Source organism: Xyrauchen texanus, chromosome 26 (genome assembly GCF_025860055.1).
Source record: "Xyrauchen texanus isolate HMW12.3.18 chromosome 26, RBS_HiC_50CHRs, whole genome shotgun sequence".
In the NCBI taxonomy this organism is placed as follows: domain Eukaryota; kingdom Metazoa; phylum Chordata; class Actinopteri; order Cypriniformes; family Catostomidae; genus Xyrauchen; species Xyrauchen texanus.
The window spans coordinates 11,841,707-11,865,103 of NC_068301.1; the positions used below are offsets into that span (position 1 = coordinate 11,841,707).

At 39.2% G+C, this 23,397-nt stretch overlaps 1 protein-coding gene across 1 annotated transcript in view; it reads right to left on the minus strand.

The window, feature by feature from the left end:
* LOC127619477 (potassium voltage-gated channel subfamily H member 8-like) overlaps positions 1-15,758 on the minus strand; it is a 76,682-nt gene extending 60,924 nt beyond the window's left edge. The window contains exon 1 of the mRNA XM_052092323.1: positions 15,683-15,758. Coding sequence (XP_051948283.1) covers positions 15,683-15,758 — 76 coding nt within the window. The remainder of the gene's footprint in view (positions 1-15,682) is intronic.
* Positions 15,759-23,397: the final 7,639 nt, after the last annotated feature.

Consider the following 23,397-nt stretch of genomic DNA (forward strand, 5'->3'; position numbering starts at 1 on the left):
TATACAGCATCATCCGCTTTCATTTACAAACTAGACCTCATGGTTTTCTCTCTCAGTTTATGTTTAATTGGACAGATTGAGAATCCATGCTGTAAAAACACTGCTGAGGATATGAGTATTTGTGGGTTTATGTTTGTGTGAGAAACTGCATTTCAACTATATAAGCCCAAGAATAACAGGCATATAAATGGAAGGAAAAAATGGGTGAGGCATGAGAGAGAGGGGGCAATGTCCACATTAATCATCGGTCCCAGATTGTTTTATGAAACACACACACACACACACACACACACACACACACACACACACACACACACAAACATTTCCTCTCTGTGTCCCTCTCTTGTGAGCCTATGTCCAAAACAGGAACACCTGAGAGCTATTTAAGGAGTCAGCAAGATTAGTGAAGGGAGGAAGAGGAACAATTGGTTGAGAGGTTTGGGAGAGGGAGTGGAACTGATGCTGGAACCTTCTATTTAAATGCAGTCTTGCATTTGAAGCCTCTTTATTTACGAGATAGGGACTTGGAGGTTGGGTGAGGGATGTTTGGGTGAACATGACAAATAACTCTGGGTTAGGGTGTGAGCTTTACATAATGTTATTTATGGATCTGCGCAGGTTCTATTAGAATCTCAAACTGTGTTCAATACAGCATCCTATACTTACCATATCGCAGTATTTACTGTTGTAACAAACTAGCCATGGAGACGATGTTAGGATCCATGTGCAGGACATTTATTAAAAGAGACACAAGCAAACAATCCAAAACAGCAGTCAGAGGGACGTAGTCGGAAAGCAGGCAGATAAATCCAATAAACCAAATAGACAGTCCCAACCAGGAAAACAAAAAAGGGTAATCCAAAAAGCAGTAAATCCAGAAAAACAGGCATATGGTCATAACATGAATAAAAAAAAATAATAATAATTTAAATGGCAATGGAAAAATGTTCGGCAAGTCAGGGTAAACTGGCAATTCTTTGCAATGAACAATGGAACTGCATGGCTATAGAAACATGTGGTAAACAGGAAATGAGCAGTGAAGAGCCAGGAGAGGACACCCTCTGGTGGTTGGTAGGATGGGTAACAACCTCAGATGTTACAGAAACCCCCCAGAACTCCTCCTGATGTTCTTCTGCTGGGACGTCCCCTTGGTCGTGGTGCTGGATGACAATTATGGGCTTAGTGGAACCCTTGGATCAGGGATGGGTCCAGTATACACTTGGCAGCTACCCACAAGCTCTCCTCTGGTCCATAGCCTTCTCAGTCCATCAAGTATTGATAATATATGCTGGTGCTTCATCAACCTCCAATGGAGGCGGTGGTTCAGGATTCCAAGGCAAGACGCCTGGTGGATCAGTTTCAGAAAGGACACATGGAATGAAGGAGAGATGTGGTAGTTAGCAGGAAGCTCTGATCGGCAAGCACCCTCTCGCTCTACCTAATCCAATCGTCCACCACTGGAATTGTAGATGGTTCTCCTGACCAAGGGAACATCAGGGTTTGATAGCCCAGCACACATTGGAAGGGGGTTAGCTCCATAGAGGTATGAGTGAAGAAATTCTGTGCGTATTCGGCCCAGGGCAAGAGGTCGCTCCACTTCTCCTGTTCAAGGCTACAGTAGCTCTAAGGATATCTGCCAATCTCCTGGTTTAAACGTTCCACCTGTCTGTTGGCTTAGGTGTGATAGCCTGAGGTGAGACTCGTATTGATGTCCAGTTGCTTACAGAATGCCTGCCAAACTCGGGACGTGAACCACGATTGGATACTATGTCTTCTGGAAATCCATAGACTCTGAATACTTGGTGGATTATAGCATTAGCAGTTTCCATAGCTGTGGTTAACCCCTTGAGAGGGACAAGTCTGCATGATTTTGAAAATCAGTCGATAATTACCAGTATGGTGGTATATCTGTTGGAGTTTGGCATGTCGGTGATGAAATTGATGGACAGGTGGTACCATTGTTGTTGGGGTATTGGAAGTGGTTGGAGTAATCCCGTGGTCAGTTCCCTGGGGGTTGTGCACTCACTTGACAAGACTTCACATAGTTAGTAACATCACGAATTACAGAAGACCACCTGTAACCATTCATTACAGATGAATAACGTACCAGAGTGATTGTTCGTTGGATGCCAGGGTGTCCTGAGCTCAATGAAGTGTGGACCCATTTGGTTAGTTCTCAGACGTAAAGCTTGTGGTACAAAGTGCTTGGTTGGGGGCGGTCAGGTGGTGATGGTTCGTGCTGTTGTGCTCATTGTATTTCTTCCATGATATCCAAACTAATCGGTGCAATGATTATAGATGGTGGTAGGATTGATCCAGGATGAGGTTGGATGTGGAGTGGATCATGCCTGCTTGAAAGTGCATCTGCTTTGCCATTCTTGCTGCCAGGGTGGTAAGTGATGTTAAAATTGAACCTGGTGAAGAACAATGACCATCTGGCTTGATGTGGATTCAGTCTCTTGGCTGCCTTGATGTATTCAAGGTTCTTGTGATCAGTGATAACTTGAATCAGGCGGACTACCCCCTCGGACCAGTGACGCCACTCTTCGAGTGCTGCCTTCATGGAAAGTAATTCCTTGTTCCCCGCATCATAGTTTAGTTCCCCGCATCATAGTTTCATTCAGCAGAATTGAACTTTCTGGAGAAAAAGGCACAAGGGTAAAGCTTGCCTGGGGTTCCATGATGTTGTGACAGGACTGCTCCAATCCCACAAAGCCGTCTACTTCAACAAAGAAAGGAAGATTGGTGTCGGGGTGTTTCAGTATAGGAGCGGTCATGAAGATTGACTTGAGGGAGATGAAGGCTTGGTATGCGGTATTGTTCCATGTCAACTTGTTGGGTTTTCCCTTGAGCAATGATGTGAGTGGTGCTACAATGATACTGTAGTTTCTGATGAAGCGGCGGTAGAAATTGGCAAAGCCCAGAAACTGCTGTAGTTCTTTGATTGTGATAGGTCGAGTCCATTCGGTAACTGCTGTGATTTTAGAGACATCCATTTCTACACCTTGGTGGCTGATAATGTAACCTAGGAATTTGGTATGGGAGATATGAAACTCACATTTTTCTGCTTTAACAAATAGCTGGTGTTCCTGGAGACATAATAGGACTGTCCTGACATGCTGTATATGTTGTTCCTTGTTTTGGGAGTAGATGAGGATGTCATCAGTGTAGGCCACCACACACCGATTCAGTAGGTCTCTGAAAGACATTCATCCTTTTTCTCCATGAAGAAAAAAAACCTGCAGCTGCTGGAGAGATGGATGTTTCCGGAGGCAAAGGCTTCCTCGATGCAAGTTTCCATAGCAAGGGTCTCGGGGCATGACAATGGATAAGCCGTGCATCTCGGTGGAGCTGTAGTTTAATGGCGCAGTCCCATGGCCATTGAGGAGGAACTGGAGTAGCTTTGACTTTACTAAAAACTTCATTGAATTTGGCATACTCGTCGGGAAACATGGTTACTGTTTGGAATTCAGGGCTTTCAATGCTGGTGGTTAGACAAGGCATGGAGACGATGTTCATGACAGAAACTTGACCATTGTGTGAGTTCACCCTGGTTCCAGGATATAGAAGGTCTATGGATGGCAAGCCAAGGATGACACAGGATAAGAGCGTGATTGGGTGAGTTTATGACATATAGTGAAATGTTCTCCACATGAAATAGTCAAATCATGATGGTTATGAGAACAGTCTGTTGGGTTATGCCAGTACCAATGGGAGCATTGTCAACTGTGGTGATATTAATTGTTGGAATGTTTTGAATGGTGGGTATATTTAATGGTGAGTTCTTGCACGATCTCTTGATTTATGAGATTCACAGCAGCCCCAGAATCTACTAAAGCTGTTTTTTATAAGATCACCAATTGAGATCTCTACAGGCAACAAAAAATTTTTAAGGATAGGTGATACAAGGTTTGTGGCACTTTCAGGTTTGATTCATGGGAACTTGATTTCTTGAGCAGACATGCAGCATTGAGATGACCTGGTTCACCACAGTAATAGCAAAGTATTTTGTTACATCGATGTTGGCGTTCCTCCATAGAAACATGGGCGGAAACATCTTGCATAGGTTCCGATGATTCGGTGGATGCCAGTGCCTGTACTGAGAATGTAGACATAGAAGTGGAGTGAAACTGGGGTCGTGGGGCATTACGAAGCAGGTAATTCATCTTGATTGTCAGAATGAATTACTATGGCTGAGTAGAACCCTCATCCTTACATGCAAGTACCACCTCGAGTTCTTGGTGAAGCCCTCGTGGAAAACAGTTTGATGTCTGCTGCAGATCAATGGCCCTGGCGTAAATGAAGCAGCTGAAAGGAGATATCTTGACCATCCGCTGGATACTCGAAGACCTTGTGGATCTGTTGAACGAAGTAGTCAAACGAGGTCTGGATTTGAGGACCTTCGTCCCAAACAGTGGCGGCCCAATCAAGTGCTTTGCTGGTAAGCAGAGACATCATAAAAAGGTACATTTCTTGGCGTCTTGATAAAATGATTCAGGTTGGTTAGAGAAATAGACTTTACACTGTCGTAAAAAACTCTTGCATTTCTCAGCAGAACCATCAAACTTGTCAGGAAGAGCAAAGCTTACCGGTTTAGCATGGGGAGCTGGTATTGAGTGAATGTAATGCGTCAAACATTAGTTGCCGGCTTGTAGGTTGTTCAGCTGGTCTTGATAACCCTTTAAAGCCTTGCACTGGAGTGCAAATGCAGCCTGGAGCTGTGAGACTTCCGCTGGATCCATGGTTGGTGAAGTATTTTGTAACGAACTGGCCATGGAGTTGTTAGGATCCATGTGCATGAAGTTTATTAAAAGAGACACAAGCTATGACAAGAAGTCTTAAAGCAGGCAGATAAATCCAATAAACCAAATAGACCATCCAACCAGGCAAACAAAACAACGGGTTATCCTAAAAGTAGTAAATCCAGAAAAACAGGCAATGGTCAATGAAGCACTGGAAAAAATGCTCAATAAGTCAGGGTAAACTGGCAATACTTCACAATGAACAATGGAACTGCATGGCTATATATACATGTGGTAAACAGGAAATGAGCAGTGAAGAAATGGGTGAAGATCAGTATTCGGGAGAGGGCTCCCTCTGGTGGTTGGTAGAATAGGCAACAACTTCAGATGTTACAACTGTGCACAGCATGCAATATTACTAAATGCAGCCTCAGACGTTACGCCAATGGACTGCCCACAGTTTGTGCACTAACCATATGAGGCACATAGCACACAAAATTGGAGAATGCTTTCTCAAACCACTCAGCACAAATATGATTGGCTGATTTGATTGAACTTCCGAGAGACTACGGACACAGAAATTTTCATCAGTCCATCTGGAAACAGAATCATGTCCACAAGGTTCCGCATTGTTGCAATGAGCGCATTTGAGGGCAAAATATTCATTGGAAAAAGTTTGCAAGTTTAGTGTCTTCAAATCATTTAAAGAAATTCAGAGTTTCATATGAGGCATATAGCAGAAAGTATTGCAGATATCCATGAGCAGAGCTGCATATTCTGCTTTGTTTACTTAGTTATGTCTGTAAAATACTCAGTGATGAGGTTTTCAGTGTTTTAGCCTACTTGCTCTTTACACATTTTCTGCTATTTTCCCGCATGTTTTCTGTGTAATCACTCGCGGAGACTCACGAACCATTATATCAAGTCAAGTCATTTTTATTTGTGTAGTGCTTTTCATAACACACATAATTTCAAAGCAGCTTTAATGAAAATTGTGATTTAACAGAAAAATCTGTAATATAGTAGGCCTAATGCCTTAGAGTCATAATAGTGTGGCTTAAAGAAGAAAAGAAAAAAAAAAGACATGATTGTAAATTGTGCCTTAAAATAAATAATAGAAAATAAATATTTATATTTAGACCCCTGTTGAAGCGTATGTAGACTGTGACAAGGAACACTAAATCTCATAAGATGCTGGTTAACAAAAACAAACTTGGGGGTAACCAGACTCACTGTGGTGGCCAGTTCCCCTGGCTAAACAGCATAAATATAATGCCAAAATTAGTTATATATGTGTAGTACAAATCAATATTTAAAATGAGTCAAGTAAGTGTTAGAGGCCAATGTTTAAACAAAAAGATTTCAAATTAACTTTTAAAATAATGACTAAAGTCTTAGAATTGACATTCTTAATTAACTGTGCAAGTGCAAACAGATTTATTTGGCTGATGAAGGCTGCAGTTAATTTATTATCTACGTATTCCATTTTAAGAGTGCAGTCCATCATTTTACCAAGGTGATGCAGGCAGAGGTTACTAAGGTGCACTGCAGTTCAACTGTAAGCTTGTAGCAGATTAAATTCCAGTGGAGTCCATTTTGTGAAGTCCAAGATTCAGGCAGTGTCCAGTGAAGTATCCAATGTCTGATGGTTGGTGCTGTATCAATATATCCTCTGTGCAGACCATCGTAGTAGACTGAAGTGATATCTGGCTGGCACAGGCTGCAGTTATTCGCCATCACTTAGCAACATGTAGTAGTAATAATAATAATAATACATTTTATTTAAAGGCGCCTTTCTCGGCACTCAAGGACACCGTACAGGAATACATAAGACATTTAAAAGCACCAAAATTAAATAAACAACAACATTAAAAACAAAAAGAGGTAGAGCAATTGATATCATGTGAGATAGGCATTTTTGAACAGATGTGTTTTGAGTTGCGATTTGAAGTGGAAAAATGAATCGATGTTTCTAAGTTCGGGTGGTAAGGAGTTCCAGAGACGGGGAGCAGAGCGGCTAAATGCTCTGCTCCCCATAGTGGTGAGACGGGCAGGGGGGACAGACAGGTGTATGAAGGAAGAGGATCTAAGGGAGCGGATGGATGTAGGACCATGGAGAAGATCAGACAGATATGGGGGGGCAAGATTGTGGATGGCCTTGAATGTTAACAGAAGGATTTTGTATTGAATACGGAACTGGACCGGGAGCCAGTGAAGCTGTCGAAGAACAGGAGTGATGTGGTGAATAGAGGGGTTCGGAGTTATGATGCGGGCAGCTGAATTCTGGACCAGTTGAAGCTTATGAAGGGATTTGTGAGGGAGGCAGAAAAGGAGAGAGTTGCAGTAGTCCAAACGGGAAGTGACAAGACTATGGACAAGAACGGCGGCAGTGTGTGGTGTAAGGGAGGGGCGAAGGCGATTAATGTTTCGTAAATGGAAGTAGGCAGACCGGGTAATGTTATTGATGTGGGACTGAAAAGATAATGTGGTGTCAAGGATGACACCCAAACTCCTAACCTGGGGGGAGGGTGAAACGGAGGAGTTATCAATAGTGAGTGAAAAACTGTCTGTTTTGGATAAATTAGATTTAGTGCCAATGAGGAGAACCTCAGTTTTATCACTGTTTAATTTGAGAAAATTTTGGGAAAACCAGGTTTTTATTTCTGTAATACAATCAGTGAGGGAGGTGGGCGGGGAAGTGAATGAAGGTTTGGTCGAGAGGTAGAGCTGGGTGTCATCAGCATAACAGTGGAATTGAATGTTAAATTTGCGGAATATATTGCCCAGGGGAAGGAGATAAATTATCACACCTGAAGTGACAGTAGAGGGACTGGATTTGAAAGACTTAAGTTGAACAAACTGAGTGCGGCCAGAGAGATAAGATGTGAACCAGTCTAACGGAGTGTGGGTGATGCCAATGGAAGATAATCTGTTGAGAAGGACGGTGTGAGAGATGGTATCAAAGGCTGCACTTAAGTCGAGGAGGATGAGGATGGTAAGGAGTCCAGAATCAGCTGCCATGAGAAGGTCATTGGTGATTTTGATAAGTGCTGTTTCAGTGCTATGTAGTGGACGGAAACCAGACTGGAACTGTTCATACAGGTTATTGTGGGATAGATGAAAATGGAGTTGAGAGGCAACTGTTTTTTCTAGGATTTTGGAGATGAATGGTAAGTTGGATATAGGGCGAAAGTTATTGAAGTTTGAAGAATCGGCACCAAATTTTTTTAAAATTGGGGTAATGGCAGCTGTTTTGAATGATGTGGGTACAGTTCCAGTGGTAAGAGAGGAGTGGATGATAGCTGAAATGAGGGGAGCCAGGGAGGGAAGGCAAGCTTTAACAAGTTGTGTTGGAAGGGGGTCAAGTTGACAAGTGGAAGCCTTGGATTTCCTAATGAGTTCTTTGATTTCTGAAATAGCGGGGAGCTCGAAGGAAGAGAATGAATGGGTGGATGGGTGAAAGTCGGCTGAAATGCTAAGATGAGGGATAGATCCCAAGTGCTGGTGGATATTCTTGATTTTTTCAGTGAAAAATGACATAATGGAGTTGCAAAAGGAGGTTGTATACAAATGAGGGGGAAGAAAGTCCTGGGGTTGGGTAATATTGTTAAGTAAGGAAAAAAGTGACTTGGAGTTTCCTTTATTGGCAATAATCATACTGGAGTAGTAGTGGCTTTTGGTGCTAGCAATGGAGTCCTTGTAAAGTAAGATGTGGTTATTGTACATTTCTTTGTGAATAGTGAGACCAGTTTTTCTATAAAGACGTTCAAGTTGCCGCCCTTTGGCTTTCATGAGACGAAGATCGGGGGTGAACCAACGGGCGGAAGTAGAAAAAGAAACAGATCTATTTTTTAACGGAGCAAGGGAGTTAAGAATATTATGGAGTCCAGTGTTGTAGTGAGAGACCAGATCGTCGGGGGTGGATAGATTGTGAATGTCAGGCAGGCAGAAAGAGTGGATACTTGAAGTGAGAGTGACAGCATCGATATTCTTAATATTCCGAAATGAAATAAAACGTGATATTTTAGAGATGGAAAGAGTGAGTTTCACAGTAAATGAGATGAGAAAATGGTCAGTTATAGGGAGTTCAGCAGCTGTAATGTCAGAGGGAGTGACACCAGAACAGCAAATTAAGTCCAGAGTATGTCCTTTGGAGTGTGTGGGAAAAGTGATATATTGCTGGCATCCAAAACTCTCTAGGCAGGAGGTGAAGTCTTTAGTAAGAAGGAGATTAATATTGTGGGATATTAGTAGTGGGAGTTGGACATCAGGCAGGACAGGAGTCAGACATCATGCAGGACCAGAGCTGATCTGGCAGGTTCTGGTAACCTCAGGATATGTATCCAGGGGGTGTAAATAACATCTTTCCCCATGATGATCTTTTATTATGGAATGACATACTGTATCTCATTAACTCCACTCCCTTAAACAGCACGTGATGACTAAACCAACTGTGATTGATCACTTAACATATCAGTTAGAGGGCTTTTCCTGTCTAACTGGGCAGGTCTTGGCCAATTAAAGCTTCTATATCCCAGACCTTTGCCGTTTTAATAAAAATTCTAGCTTCACAAGACAACGAATGACTTACATAACATTGTCTCTGCACATTAAACTGGAATATGAGAAAGAAGTATAACATTAAAATAATTACACTCTTATCACACCTAATCATATTTATCACATACTGGGAATAGAAATACAGTACAAAATAACTGATTCATTTACAAGTTAATAACTGGAAGGCTTTCGCTTAATTAAGCAACTTGATGAGGTCATGTGATCTCAACTATACTATTAAGCATATTTCTCTTTGTAATGCATTTTGTTGCATATTGCATACTGTTTTACATTATTAAAATATATATATATATGTACATAGTAGGCAGTATACAGTAAACAGTAAACTAGTATTCCAGTCTGATCATAGTCTTAGAATGGGACCCATCTTTCAAACTCTGGCAAGCCTTATGAGGTACAGACTGCCTTTTATTATGTGCGCTACTGGCGTGGCCCTGATTTTGCTGGCTTGAAGGTTTGACTGTCCTCTTGTTCTGCATCCTATTTCCTTGAAATAGAGTTATGTATAATGTATCATGTATAATGTCGTCTGTTGACATCTGCGAACAGATTCAAGCACTGAGAGAGCTGAAAATATTTCATTTCTCCTTTACTGACATCAAGAAAGTGTGGTTATAGATAACAGCCTCTCAAATCTCAGCAAAAACGACTTTTCTAAATACTTGAGGCTAATGAGCTCTACAAGCAAGATGTAACTGACAAGAAACTGAGAACGCTAATTTAAAACCATCTGCATGTGGTGCTTACAATTTTTAACCCTTTGTTTAATTTTTCTGCAATAAACAAACCACCAATTATTTAATTATATATTTTTTGGGGGAAACAATCTGAACTCCATTTATCTTATCTAATCATTTATTTCTTTTTATCATGCTAATCTGTTTTGGTTACATAATTTCTTTTGTCATTGTCTCAACAGGAAACAGGGTGCCTTAGATTTAGTTTCAGTTCATGTTTTGTGCACACAAACTATTCTCAGAATGTTAATAAGACAAAGGAAAATGGTATGGTCTGAAATCTAGACTGGCACGATTCTGGAACAGTGAGTGAGAGTTCCATCTGTATTCGTGTCTGACCCACGAGGATAACTCTCTGAATCCACAGAGAGCACCTCATACCTGTGTGCTACTATGCTTTTGAAATGGTGTCTTAATACTCAATGCTGTTTTAATAGCATTGTTACCATGCATAATCTGGATCTGCTTAGAGTACTACAGTGACCACCCACTTTGGAAAATTAGTTGTGATCTAGGAGCTTTTTGATTTTATACAGTGCATCATTGAAGAGATGGTCAGTCTATCCCTTACAGCCTTGTTTTCGTTCCTGTCAAAAATCAAAGATGGCACTAACTGTGAAAAAGGTCTATGGTGTTGTTTTTGATCAAAAACTGACTGTAAAGAACAGAAAGTATATTAAAAGATACATTACTCAATGACAAATGGAATGCATGGATCTTGTCTTTGGACTCAGATGTGATTACACAGAACGACGAGTGAAACCAAACTTTTACTCTCAACACGCTGTGAAAAGATCTCGGTGCTAAACTTTGTCATTTCACTGGTGAGAGAAATCTGAAAAATGACCATCCAGAGGCTAATTACAAACATTTATAGATGCATATGCGAGTGAGTAATGCGCATTGTAGCAGGCTGCAAAGACAGATCTTAGGATTTTATAAATCGACATCGGGATCATTCAAATGAAGATCGCGATTAAGGCTGGGTATCGCCTCACAATATCTTTATTTAATTCAATTACCAATCCATTACAGTTTGAATTCCAATTCATTTGGGTATATTTCAGTTATATACATGCTCTTCTGATGAAAAGCATGTAGTTGGAAACATCACGTTTATGTCTCTTGGTAAGCTCATTAAATTGATTTGGAAGTAACAATGTACCAAATTTGGTGTGTGTTTACATTATATGAATACACAAATAGTGTACTGTAAATACCGATACTTGAATCTCAAGTATCGACACAATATCATGAGACAAGGTATCTTGATATATCGACATTTGATTGTATTGACACATCCTTAATTACGATTGAGAGGAAAATCGATATTTTTGCCCAGCCCTCATGCCAAAAGTGTGAGAGAGTCCCAGGGTGTCCATGAGCAAAACAAGCTCAGTTTCAGTCTCTTGTGTGCCCTATGGAAGCGTCTCTGGCTGTACTGAGGAACACCGCTTTCAAAGATTGGACAACCAGCTTCTACTTTATTGAAATGCTAGACATGAATAGTTGAATATAAATATCGATATATGGATCTAAAGTATTGATACAATATCGTGAGAAAAAGAATTGCGATCAGTGTTGGTTTAATCCAATTACAAGGTAATTAGTTACTGTAATCTAATTACCTTTTAGTCGAAAAAGGAAGTGTAATGCATTACATTTTAAATTCTTGTAATCAGATTACAGTTACTGACTTTCAATTAATTTCATTACTTTAAGTACATTATAGGGTTATGCTTATTTCTAATATATTATTTATGTAGAATACATGATTTATGGCCCCGTAATGAGTCATTGTGAAGGAGAAATGTTTATGACATGTGTGTAACAATAAACAAGAAAGAAATATAGACATTTATTTTAATTTGTTGAGTGGAAATGTGTTTTATAACTTAAAAGAAAAGTATTTAGTAATGTCATTACCTTTTCAATGACGTAATTAGTAAAGTATTCTGATTACAATTTTAGAGCAAATAATTATTAATTTGGTGTGAATTACTTTTTTAAAGTAACTTATCGAACACTGATTGCGACATATCGACACTAAGCCATGAACCAAACCAGCCAGCACTGATTTGAATCACACAACATATATATTTTTTATTTTAAGCAAAGTCAGACCAGTCAGACACAGGTACAGAACTGTGTAAAGTACAGTATATTATGTGTTCTTTTATGAGGGAATGAACCACTTGTCCAATGAAGTATTGTGAATTAATCAGAAACGAATGTACAATATAAAACTAATGACTTAAATTTTGATTATACATCACATTTATTGAAAAATATGTACAAATATTTAGTAGTTTAATAGTGACAGAATCAATTACGTCATTCACAATGCCGTTTTGTAATTCTTCGGGAATTTAGCAATGGTACAAAATCTTTTTTTTTAACGAAGTTGAAACCAAACTGCATTCTGGCTCCTACATAAGCCTATACAATCACTTTACAACGTCTGAGCTCATAGTAGTTGGTTTATATGTTATTGTAAAAAATGTATTTCTTCACGGAGATAATGAAAGTGATTTTTACTTCCGGAACCAGACTGTTGTGCTCTATTATCCAACTAAAAGTTTTTTGGAATGTCTGTTTCTATATGGAGTTATTCTGAGCCAAAATACCATAAACCACCATCCTTGCTCTCCCCAATTTCTGCCTCTTTATGTCCATGAATGCATTCTGTAGCCCTTCCATCTCTTGTTTTCCCTCTTGAGAGTTGCAGTCTCTCTCTCTCTTCCCTAATGATGACTGATGAGCTCAGTCTCGGCCATGGGTGAAGTTCAGTGAGCAACAGAATAACAGCACACTGACATCTCTATCCAAGTTCACACAACACACACATTCTTCTTCCAGAGACACAATTTGTCTATTGAAATTAATAACAGGTTCTTTCAAACCAATAGATCTTGAAGTGATGCATGAGACATGCCCATCTTCTCAGATTGTGCCTGAACAATTTTGCGTTCAATAGCAGTGTGATTATGCATTACATGTAAGAGTGAATTGCCTAAAATATCTCCATTACCTGACTTGGGTGTTTAACCCTGTGCTTGTAATTTTACTAACGGAAGCATCTACTTGAAGTGTTCTTTTTAAAAGGACTTATCCCAAATTACTCTAAATTACTCATTCACAGTTCAGCAGAGTTTTTAGCACTCTCTTTCCTTGTGCCACATACCATTGCAAATGCACACACACACACACACACACACACACACACACACACACACACACACCACACACACAACTTTACTGTAATTACCCACCATATGCTGTCCTGTCAGGTACCTGCGTGAAGCATTTTGAAGTCTTTCGTCTTGATGGAATATTAACGCATAGCAGTGAACACACCCAATAGGTTGCTGCAGAGGGGAATTCATTTAGTAGTTTAATAGATGTATAGCTTCTCAGTCAGCAAGCTTTCTTATGTAACTTGGCTGTTACACAAGATTAAGAGGTTAACTTAGTGGTGCTTACTTGCTAAGGAATTTAAGTAATATAGTTTAAGTATTAAAATTTGGCATGTAACTCATCCTGCACTGTTTGTGCAGACTAAAGACATGAATGATATCTCAAATTGTGTGGCTTGTTGGGGAGAGGTGTGCTATTACATTTCTAAGTGATTAGACTTCTGGTTTTTCACATAGCAGATGATAAAACAGTTGAAATAATCCCATAGATTTATTCTGAAGGAGGGACCTGAGCTAAAATATGATTGATTTATTGATTGATTGATTGCTTGATTGCTTGATTGATTGATTGATTGATTGATTGATTGATTGATTGATTGATTGATTGATTGATTGATTGATTGATTGATTGAATGAATGCATTTTCATTGTTTGGATGTACTCAGATTATAATTAATTTGGTTTGTTAATACCTTTATTAGTTTGGACAGGAAGAGAATAGGGGTGGAGTCAAAAAATTTCAGACAGTGTTTGGTTACTGTCGTGGGTGGATATGAATTGATTTTATCTTGAGCTACCACCTAGCAACCACCCATAACACCATAGCAATGTTGTAGTAACCAACAAAACACCTTAACAACCACACAGCAACACACTGGGAACAACCCAGAACACCCTAACATTGTGAGTTTAGCAGAGGCATGCACCACTTTCAATTTCTTCCGAAAATGTAAAATGTCATTATTGAAATGATTTTCTTTTGCACAGCTGTACAACATTCAAAATGGAGACTGGTAAGAGCATTTCTGCTTTGGCATGGTTGCCTTTGCTATCATTTGTGTCTGTGATACATAGTTTTGCAAAAACAATATAAAATCTCTCTGTTGATGATGCTCTTCTCATGTAGCCTAACCTTTCTGGAGAGCCACTGTCAATGAAACCTAATGGGTTGTTCTCTATTATCTCCCATATGTCATTTTTGTCGATATCCTTTCAATCTTACAGGTGCTATTTCCAACCATTCCTGTGCTATTCTCAGCCATGCTACCTGCGGCAGCTCAAGGTGTAAAAGCCATACAACAGGTATTCTCCCCTGAAGGACAAACCATAGTCACATAGGTTTACACCATGACAGTTTGGTAATATATGGGCCCAGCAGCCCAGAGGACACCATGTCTCTGTGGTGAAAGCTCCCTTCTGGCTCTAAAATAAAACACAGTCTGGGTCCTCATTTCTCAAACCCTAGACCTGATTTTAGATTGGTTATATTCAATAAAAGCGTTGTTTTTCCCCCCGACAATCTAAGATACACATGTTACCTCATAAATGAATGTTTAGTAATAAGGCAAGATGGAACAAATTCTTTCTATTAAGAAAACAAAACACAGATCTAGGAATCCACACTGTTCCAAACAAAGCCTAATTGCTTCAGAACATCTGATAGTCTTGGGGGAACACACACTGAAAACCGGGAAATTTTATCGTGGCTGGAACTACAAAAAAGCCAGACAGAATCATTTTTCACAAACGCGCAACTGTCCAGGCATAAATGCGTCTTGAGATGAAATACTGTCTGTTCTGTGGTCAACCAATTATATTTGATCTATGCTTGTCGTTACCTAAGGCCACGCGCTCGATTCCATCAGGACATTATGCGCATCCTTTGCGTGCACGTTTATCTATAGGTCAGAACTTTAATCGAATACATGTTCGACTGTTACTGTTATCTTTATTAAACCTGCTTGAGCGCTTTATGTGAGAAAAAAAAATTAAATAAAAATCAGAGCAAAGTGATGTAGCGCACGAGCCATCCAAGCTTCAAAGCTGATTGAAAGTGAATGTGCGCTGTCCGTGGTGCTGAGAAAGTACACACTTTTACAGTATTTTGTATAATTTAAATAAAAAAGCACTTGTTAAGAACTAAAGGCAGTCTGTGCATTTCATTTCTTGGTATAATTAATCACTGAGCAACTTTTGAGATTTTTGTAGTTCCGATTAAAATGACATGTTTTTATTTAATATATATTTTTTTAAATGCTATTCTATCTACAGTTGTTCTGAAAGACATCAGGGCAATTTAAATGCATTTGGTTTGCTCAGGCAAAAAACAAAAATAATTAAAAAAAATTAAAAATTATTATATCTCATTAAAACCCCAAAGTAGTTTTGCCCACAAACATTGTTAAATATCATCACGGTTACTCACGTGTGCCGTCAAAACGCGTCGCTATAGTATCCAAAAATGTGTTCTGTGGAGCGAGCAATCCCTTCATAACAGGCATTTTCCCGCCCTGATATCGAATTCCCCATCAAAGTGACGCGGCGTTGTCAGAGACAAAGGCAGAGATAGTTTTAAGCACTCCAGTGAAACTGATCTTTCAGCGGTGCGAGACAGAAACGGAGGATCCTGTTCCTTCTCAAGAGCGCGAGCAAGTTGTATGCGGATGCGCGTCCCCGAGTCACTGATAGTGACGCCCGCAGGTGCTTGTCAGGTAAATGGAGCGCAGACAGTCTGTGTACGAGGCGCTTGAGATTGGAGAATCAATCAGCTGTAAAGTGCGAAATCGTTCAGTAGATCAATCCGCAAATGCTCTAAAAATAGTCTGCAATATTTTACACTCTTCAAAAAATGTAATAAAAACGTATTTTGGCAGTAGTTTGCCATGTTGATACCATTGTACTGTACATGAATATGGCAATCATTCAGAACCACAGTAGCTACAGTTGAAGTCAGAAGTTTACATACACCTTAGCCAAATAAAATAAAGCTCAGTTTTTCATAATTCCTGACATTTAATCATAGAAAACATTCCCTGTCTTAGATCAGTTATGATCATTACTGTATTTTAAGAATGTGAAATATCAGAATAATAGTAGAGAGAATTGTTTATTTCAGCTTTTATTCCTTTCATCACATTCCCAGTAGGTCAGAAGTTTACATACACTTTGTTAGTATTTGGTAGCATTGCCTTTAAATTATTTAACTTGGGTCAAACATTTTGGGTAGCCTTTCACAAGCTTCTCACAATAAGTTGCTGGAATTTTGGCCCATTCCTCCAGACAGAACTGGTGTAACTGAGTCAGTTTTGTAGGCTCGCACATGCTTTTTCAGTTCTGCCCACATATTTTATATCGTATTGAGGCCTTTGTTATGGTCACTCCAGTACCATGACTTTGTTGTCCTTAAGCCATTTTGCCACAACTTTGGAGGTATGCTTAGGGTCATTGTCCATTTGGAAGACCCATTTGCGACCAAGCTTTAGCTTCCTGGCTGATGTCTTGAGATGTTGCTTCAATATATCCACATCATTTTCCTTCCTAATGATGCCATCTATTTTGTGAGGTGCACCAGTCTCTCCTGCAGCAAAGCACTTCTCCATGCTTCATGGCTGTGATGGTGTTCTTCGGCTTGCAAGCCTTACCCTTTTAACTCCAAACATAACAATGGTCATTATGGCCAAACAGTTCAGTTTTTTCTTCATTAGACCAGAGGACATTTCTCCAAAAATTAAGATCTTCCCCATGTGCACTTGCAAACTGTTGTCTGGCTTTTGTATAGCAGTTTTGGAGCAGTGGCTTTTTCCTTGCTGAGCAGCCTTTCGGGTTATGTCGATATAGGACTTGTTTTTCTGTAGATATAGATACTTGTCTACCTGTTTCCTCCAGCATCTTCACAAGGTCCTTTGCTGCTGTTCTGGGATTGATTTGCACTTTTCGCTCCAAACTACATTAATCTCTAGGAGACAGAATGCATCTCCTTCCTGAGCGTTATGATGGCTGCATGGTCCCATAGCATTTATAACTGCATACTATTGTTTGTACAGACATGGTACCTTCAGACATTTGGAAATTGCTCCCAAGGATGAACCAGACCTGTAGAGGTCCACAACTCTTTTTTTTCTGCTTGGCTGATTTCTTTTGATTTTCCCATGATGTCAAGCAAAGAGGTAGGCCTTTGAAGGTAGGCCTTAAAATACATCCATAGGTACACCTCCAATTCAGTACACCTCCTATCAGAAGCTAATTGTCTAATTGTCTAAAAGTTTGGCATAATTTTCTGGAATTTTCCAAGCTGCTTAAAGGCACAGTTAACTTAGTGTATGTAAACTTCTGAACTACTGAAATTGTGATACAGTCTATATGTATAATCAGATTAATATATAAATAAAATAATGTATTAGACTAAAAGTACACCTGTAAAATCTATTTTCTTTTCTCATTACATCATTATAACTCTCCTAAAATGTACCTCATACATTCCCTTCTAAAGGGAATTTGTTACCTTGTTAAAGAGTGGTGTGAGTTCAGTTTCCATTCGTCCTACAAAGGCCGTCTCGTTTAATCGAGACTTGTTTAAAGGAAGACACTCGGTATACTGTAGCCTTCAAAGGATGCATCCTACCTTGTATGCAGCCTTCGAAACGAGACACAGCTGATATACTGTATATATCCACTTTCTCCCTGCACGTGGAAGTGTTCCACGATTCGACTGTTTTCTATTTCCAGTCTCTAGTGTTTTCACTCGCAACCTCACCTGGGTGTGTAGATGACATGAAGTGAAGGTCCGAGGTTTGTTACAGTGATATAATTAATTATTCAGAGTTGTTATGACAGCCAACAACTGCACAAGTTGTGCCTGTAATTCCTTTTTGCACCAAGTTACACTTCAGTTGTTGTTGTTGTTCTCCTCTGGATTGTTCGTTTTGGCAGTTTTTACTTGCCGTCTGGAGACCAGAAATTCAAAATTGTCATATAGTCATTTAAAAGTGGAACAATCTATCTGTAAACAATTGTTGGAAAAATGACTCGTGTCACACACAAAGTAGATGTCCAAAACAACTTGCCAAAACTATATAATATTAGATCTGTGAAGTGGTTAAAAAATGAGTTTTAATGACTTCAACCTAAGTATATGTAAATTCATCTGTATATATCAGAGTCCATCTACCATCTGTTACCGTCACTGTACCATGGTAACACCACAGTATATTTTGTTATAGATTAGTATCAACAAAAACAACAAAACTTTTCCAACAAGCAGACAAAAAAGTGGCCAAACTCGGATTGCTTCATTTCATTTACGTGTTCATCTACCTAACCCGCCCCCATCTTATTGCATTGTTAACATAATGGTAATTAATCATTCTCAATGTCTGGCCCAGTTCTGTCGCACTCTCTCTCTCTCTCTCTCTCTTTGTGTGTGTGTGCATGCGTGTGTGCGTGTGTGAGTGTGTGTGGAAAGGGGAATATGGAGGGTAGTTATAACTTTAGTTCACAAGTGTATCCACTGTTGTGGCAATGTACTGTAGATATATATGAATTTGTAATGATGACAATTATTAGATATAGGCTTATGCTGTGAAACTTACAATACTCAAACAGCTATTATTTGGTGCATGCGCAGATACAGAAACACATTTACTCAACCTGGCATGAAGAAAGCACTTTAGTAAGATTGATGGGTTATTATTTATTTATTAACCCTTAAATGCATACCTCAGGTCTTTAGTGACCCCGGACCTCAATTCAACCCCTGTAACTCATCCATTTTTTTGGAGTTGTGCTCACACCTCTTTAGTATTCTACAATCTCTCTCTTATAAAAAAAAAAACTGTAAAACTAAAAAAAAATGCCAAAATTGCACAAAAATAATATGATTTTAGATTCATTTGGCATTGCTATTTGATAAAAAACAACAACATGGACGTAAACTATTGCAAGTACAATACATGAACAGTATAATATGACTATTGATTTTTGTGTTCTGTTGAAATTAGGTAAGTAGTGCATCTATATAGTGCCTGAAAAAAATATGTATGTGTAACTTATGTGTATTTTGTGTCATATGTATAGCTCAATATGTTTTTGACAGCCAATTGCGTCTCAGGAAATTTCAGTGTAAAATGAATGAATCCTGTTTTAGATTTGTCTTGATTTGGTGCATTTTCTCTTTGAAATGTATGAAAAATAAAACATCAAAATATATTTTATTCTATTGTTTTCTAATTTTCTTGAAAATTTGACACTATCTGGGAAATTTGTAGATCCATTTGTGATAAATATAAGTGCCATGTCTCTAAAGACCTGAATATGTAAAATTGTTTGAGAAAATTCCCATGCATGCCTGTGTTTAAAAATAAATAAATAAAAAAACACCTGCAATGTATTTGGTCGCCCATTTGGTTACTTGATTTTGCTTTATCGTTTCATCAGTGTTTCCCATTTAAATCATAGCCTAAACAAATCTATCAAACAGTAGGATGATGTAAATATTATTGTTGTCATAATCAAATCAGCTAATCTAAAAGTGAATTAAACAAAAATGATAGGGTTTACATTTCTTGAATGAGGTCTATGTACTCTGCATGGGCAAAAGAGGGACTAGAAGACTGCAATAGTTGAACATTTTAAACGCAGCAGGCTATGTCGCCCTCTACTGTTCAGTCACAATTACACGAAAATATGCAGAGTCCGTAATCACAAAGATTGGGCACATACTCATAAAGATTTTAATCTTACAAAAGTTCCCCAAAGAGTTCATAGCTAGGATATTTTTGCTTAAAACCCATTCAAAAACCTGCTAAGCGCAGATCTTCCCAAGGAAATCTTAAGAGTTATAGAATAAGAGTAGCCTAAAGGCGGAGTTGACCTCCATCCTATGGATGGCGTCACGTTTTATTAACGCTCTAATTTAAATAGCGCCCTCAGTGATTGGTAGACAGGGAACCAGTATTTGACAGCCGAGACAAACAACGATGGCTGTGTCTCGTTTGGAAGGCTCGCATTTGTCGGCTGCATATACGTCATCGAGGCTGTCTCGTTTCAGAAAAGCGAATAGGACACTCCGAATGCAGCCTTCGAATGCGACCTTCTTTGCATGAGGTGTATCCTTCGTGGGCACTCACAACTCACAATTCTTTGCTTCAACGGAAATGTCTAAAAAAAATAACAACGCCAATTTGCCCATAAATATGACGTTCAAACGCAAGTAATGTTAATTCCCAAGTTGAAGTAGCCTACCTCAGTAGATGGGTGCAGAGTATATAATATGTATAATTATATTAATATATAAATAAAATAAAGTATTAGACTAAAAGTACACCTGTAAAATCTATTTTCTTTACTCTTTACATCATTATAACTTTCCTAAAATGTACCTCATACATTCCCTTCCAAAGGGAATCTGTTACCTTCTCAGCGCTTGTTAAAGAGTGGCGTGCTGTCACCATGATATGTTCCATTTACATTCTTCCTGCGAAGGCCATCTCGTTTAAACAAGACTTGTTTAAAGGAGGATGCTCCGTATACTGCAGCCTTCAAAGGACGCATCCTACTTAGTACGCAGCCTTCGAAATGAGACACAGCTGTACTGTATATTCCACGATTCGACTGTTTTCTATTTCCGGTCTCTAGTGTTTTCACTCACATCTGTGTAAATTCTTAGGGGGTAATGTAATGTTTAAGGTATTACATTTTTAAAAATTGTCAAAAAACATGCCGATACTTCACACAGTCAAGATGACCTTATTTTTATAGACAGTACCGCACCTGAGTGTGTAGATGACATGAAGCGATTGTCCGAGGATATTTACATTGATATAATTAATTATTCTGAGTTGTTATGACAATCAAGTTGAGCCTGAAATAAATTTTTACACCAAGTAACACTTTAATTGTTGTTGTTGTTGTCCTCTGGATGCTCGTTTTGGCAGTTTTTATTTGGCGTCTGGAGACCAGAAATACAAAACAGGCAATTAGAATCATCATGTCACCGCCTAGTGGTTGCTCAGGAAAACTGTGGATAGACCATTTCAAGGACTGTTCACCACTGTCTATCTTCACGGGTCTAGATAGATAGATAGATAGATAGATAGATAGATAGATAGATAGATAGATAGATAGATAGATAGATAGATAGATAGATAGATAGATAGATAGATAGATAGATAGATAGGCAACAACTTTTTAAACAGTCAGTTTCTTAATAATTTTGGATATATTGTTTTTAATGTGGATTGACAACAGCACTCATGCTATATATATATATATATATATATATATATATATATATATATATATATATATATATATATATATATATATACACACACACTCACCTAAAGGATTATTAGGAACACCTGTTCAATTTCTCATTAATGCAATTATCTAATCAACCAATCACATGGCAGTTGCTTCAATGCATTTAGGGGTGTGGTCCTGGTCAAGACAATCTCCTGAACTCCAAACTGAATGTCAGAATGGGAAAGAAAGGTGATTTAAACAATTTTGAGCGTGGCATGGTTGTTGGTGCCAGACGGGCCGGTCTGAGTATTTCACAATCTGCTCAGTTACTGGGATTTTCACGCACAACCATTTCTAGGGTTTACAAAGAATGGTGTGAAAAGGGAAAAACATCCAGTATGCGGCTAATACTGTGTTTGACCCCCTTTCGCCTTCAGAACTGCCTTAATTCTCCGTGGCATTGATTCAACAAGGTGCTGAAAGCATTCTTTAGAAATGTTGGCCCATATTGATAGGATAGCATCTTGCAGTTGATGGAGATTTGTGGGATGCACATCCAGGGCACGAACCTCCCGTTCCACCACATCCCAAAGATGCTCTATTGGGTTGAGATCTGGTGACTGTGGGGGCCATTTTAGTACAGTGAACTCATTGTCATGTTCAAGAAACCAATTTGAAATGATTCGAGCTTTGTGACATGGTGCATTATCCTGCTGGAAGTAGCCATCAGAGGATGGGTACATGGTGGCCATAAAGGGATGGACATGGTCAGAAACAATGCTCAGGTAGGCCGTGGCATTTAAACGATGCCCAATTGGCACTAAGGGGCCTAAAGTGTGCCAAGAAAACATCCCCCACACCATTACACCACCACCACCAGCCTGCACAGTGGTAACAAGGCATGATGGATCCATGTTCTCATTCGGTTTACGCCAAATTCTGACTCTACCATCTGAATGTCTCAACAGAAATCGAGACTCATCAGACCAGGCAACATTTTTCCAGTCTTCAACTGTCCAATTTTGGTGAGCTCTTGCAAATTGTAGCCTCTTTTTCCTATTTGTAGTGGAGATGAGTGGTACCCGGTGGGGTCTGCTGTTGTAGCCCATCCACCTCAAGGTTGTGCGTGTTGTGGCTTCACAAATGCTTTGCTGCATACCTTGGTTGTAATGAGTGGTTATTTCAGGCAAAGTTGCTCTTCTATCAGCTTGAATCAGTCGGCCCATTCTCCTCTGACCTCTAGCATCAACAAGGCATTTTCGCCCACAGGACTGCCGCATACTGGATGTTTTTCCCTTTTCACACCATTCTTTGTAAACCCTAGAAATGGTTGTGCATGAAAATCCCAGTAACTGAGCAGATTGTGAAATACTCAGACCGGCCCGTCTGGCACCAACAACCATGCCACGCTCAAAATTGCTTAAATCACCTTTCTTTCCCATTCTGACATTCAGTTTGGAGTTCAGGAGATTGTCTTGACCAGGACCACACCCCTAAATGCATTGAAGCAACTGCCATGTGATTGGTTGATTAGATAATTGCATTAATGAGAAATTGAACATGTGTTCCTAATAATCCTTTAGGTGAGTGTATGTGGACTAAGAATTATATTTAATACCAATCTGTCCTTTGAAAATTGAAGTTTGTAGAACAGCATTCGTCCACCTAAGAAATATTGCTAAATTACGACACATCCTCTCTGTTGCTGATGCCGTTCATGACCTCAATACTAGATTATTGTAATGCATTAATGGGAGGATGTCCAGCAAGATCAATAAATAAACTTCAATTGGTTCAAAATGCTGCAGATAGAGTGCTGACGAGAACCAAGAAATATGATCATATTAGCCCCATTTTATCATCATTACATTGGCTACCTGTTAAATTTCATATTAATTT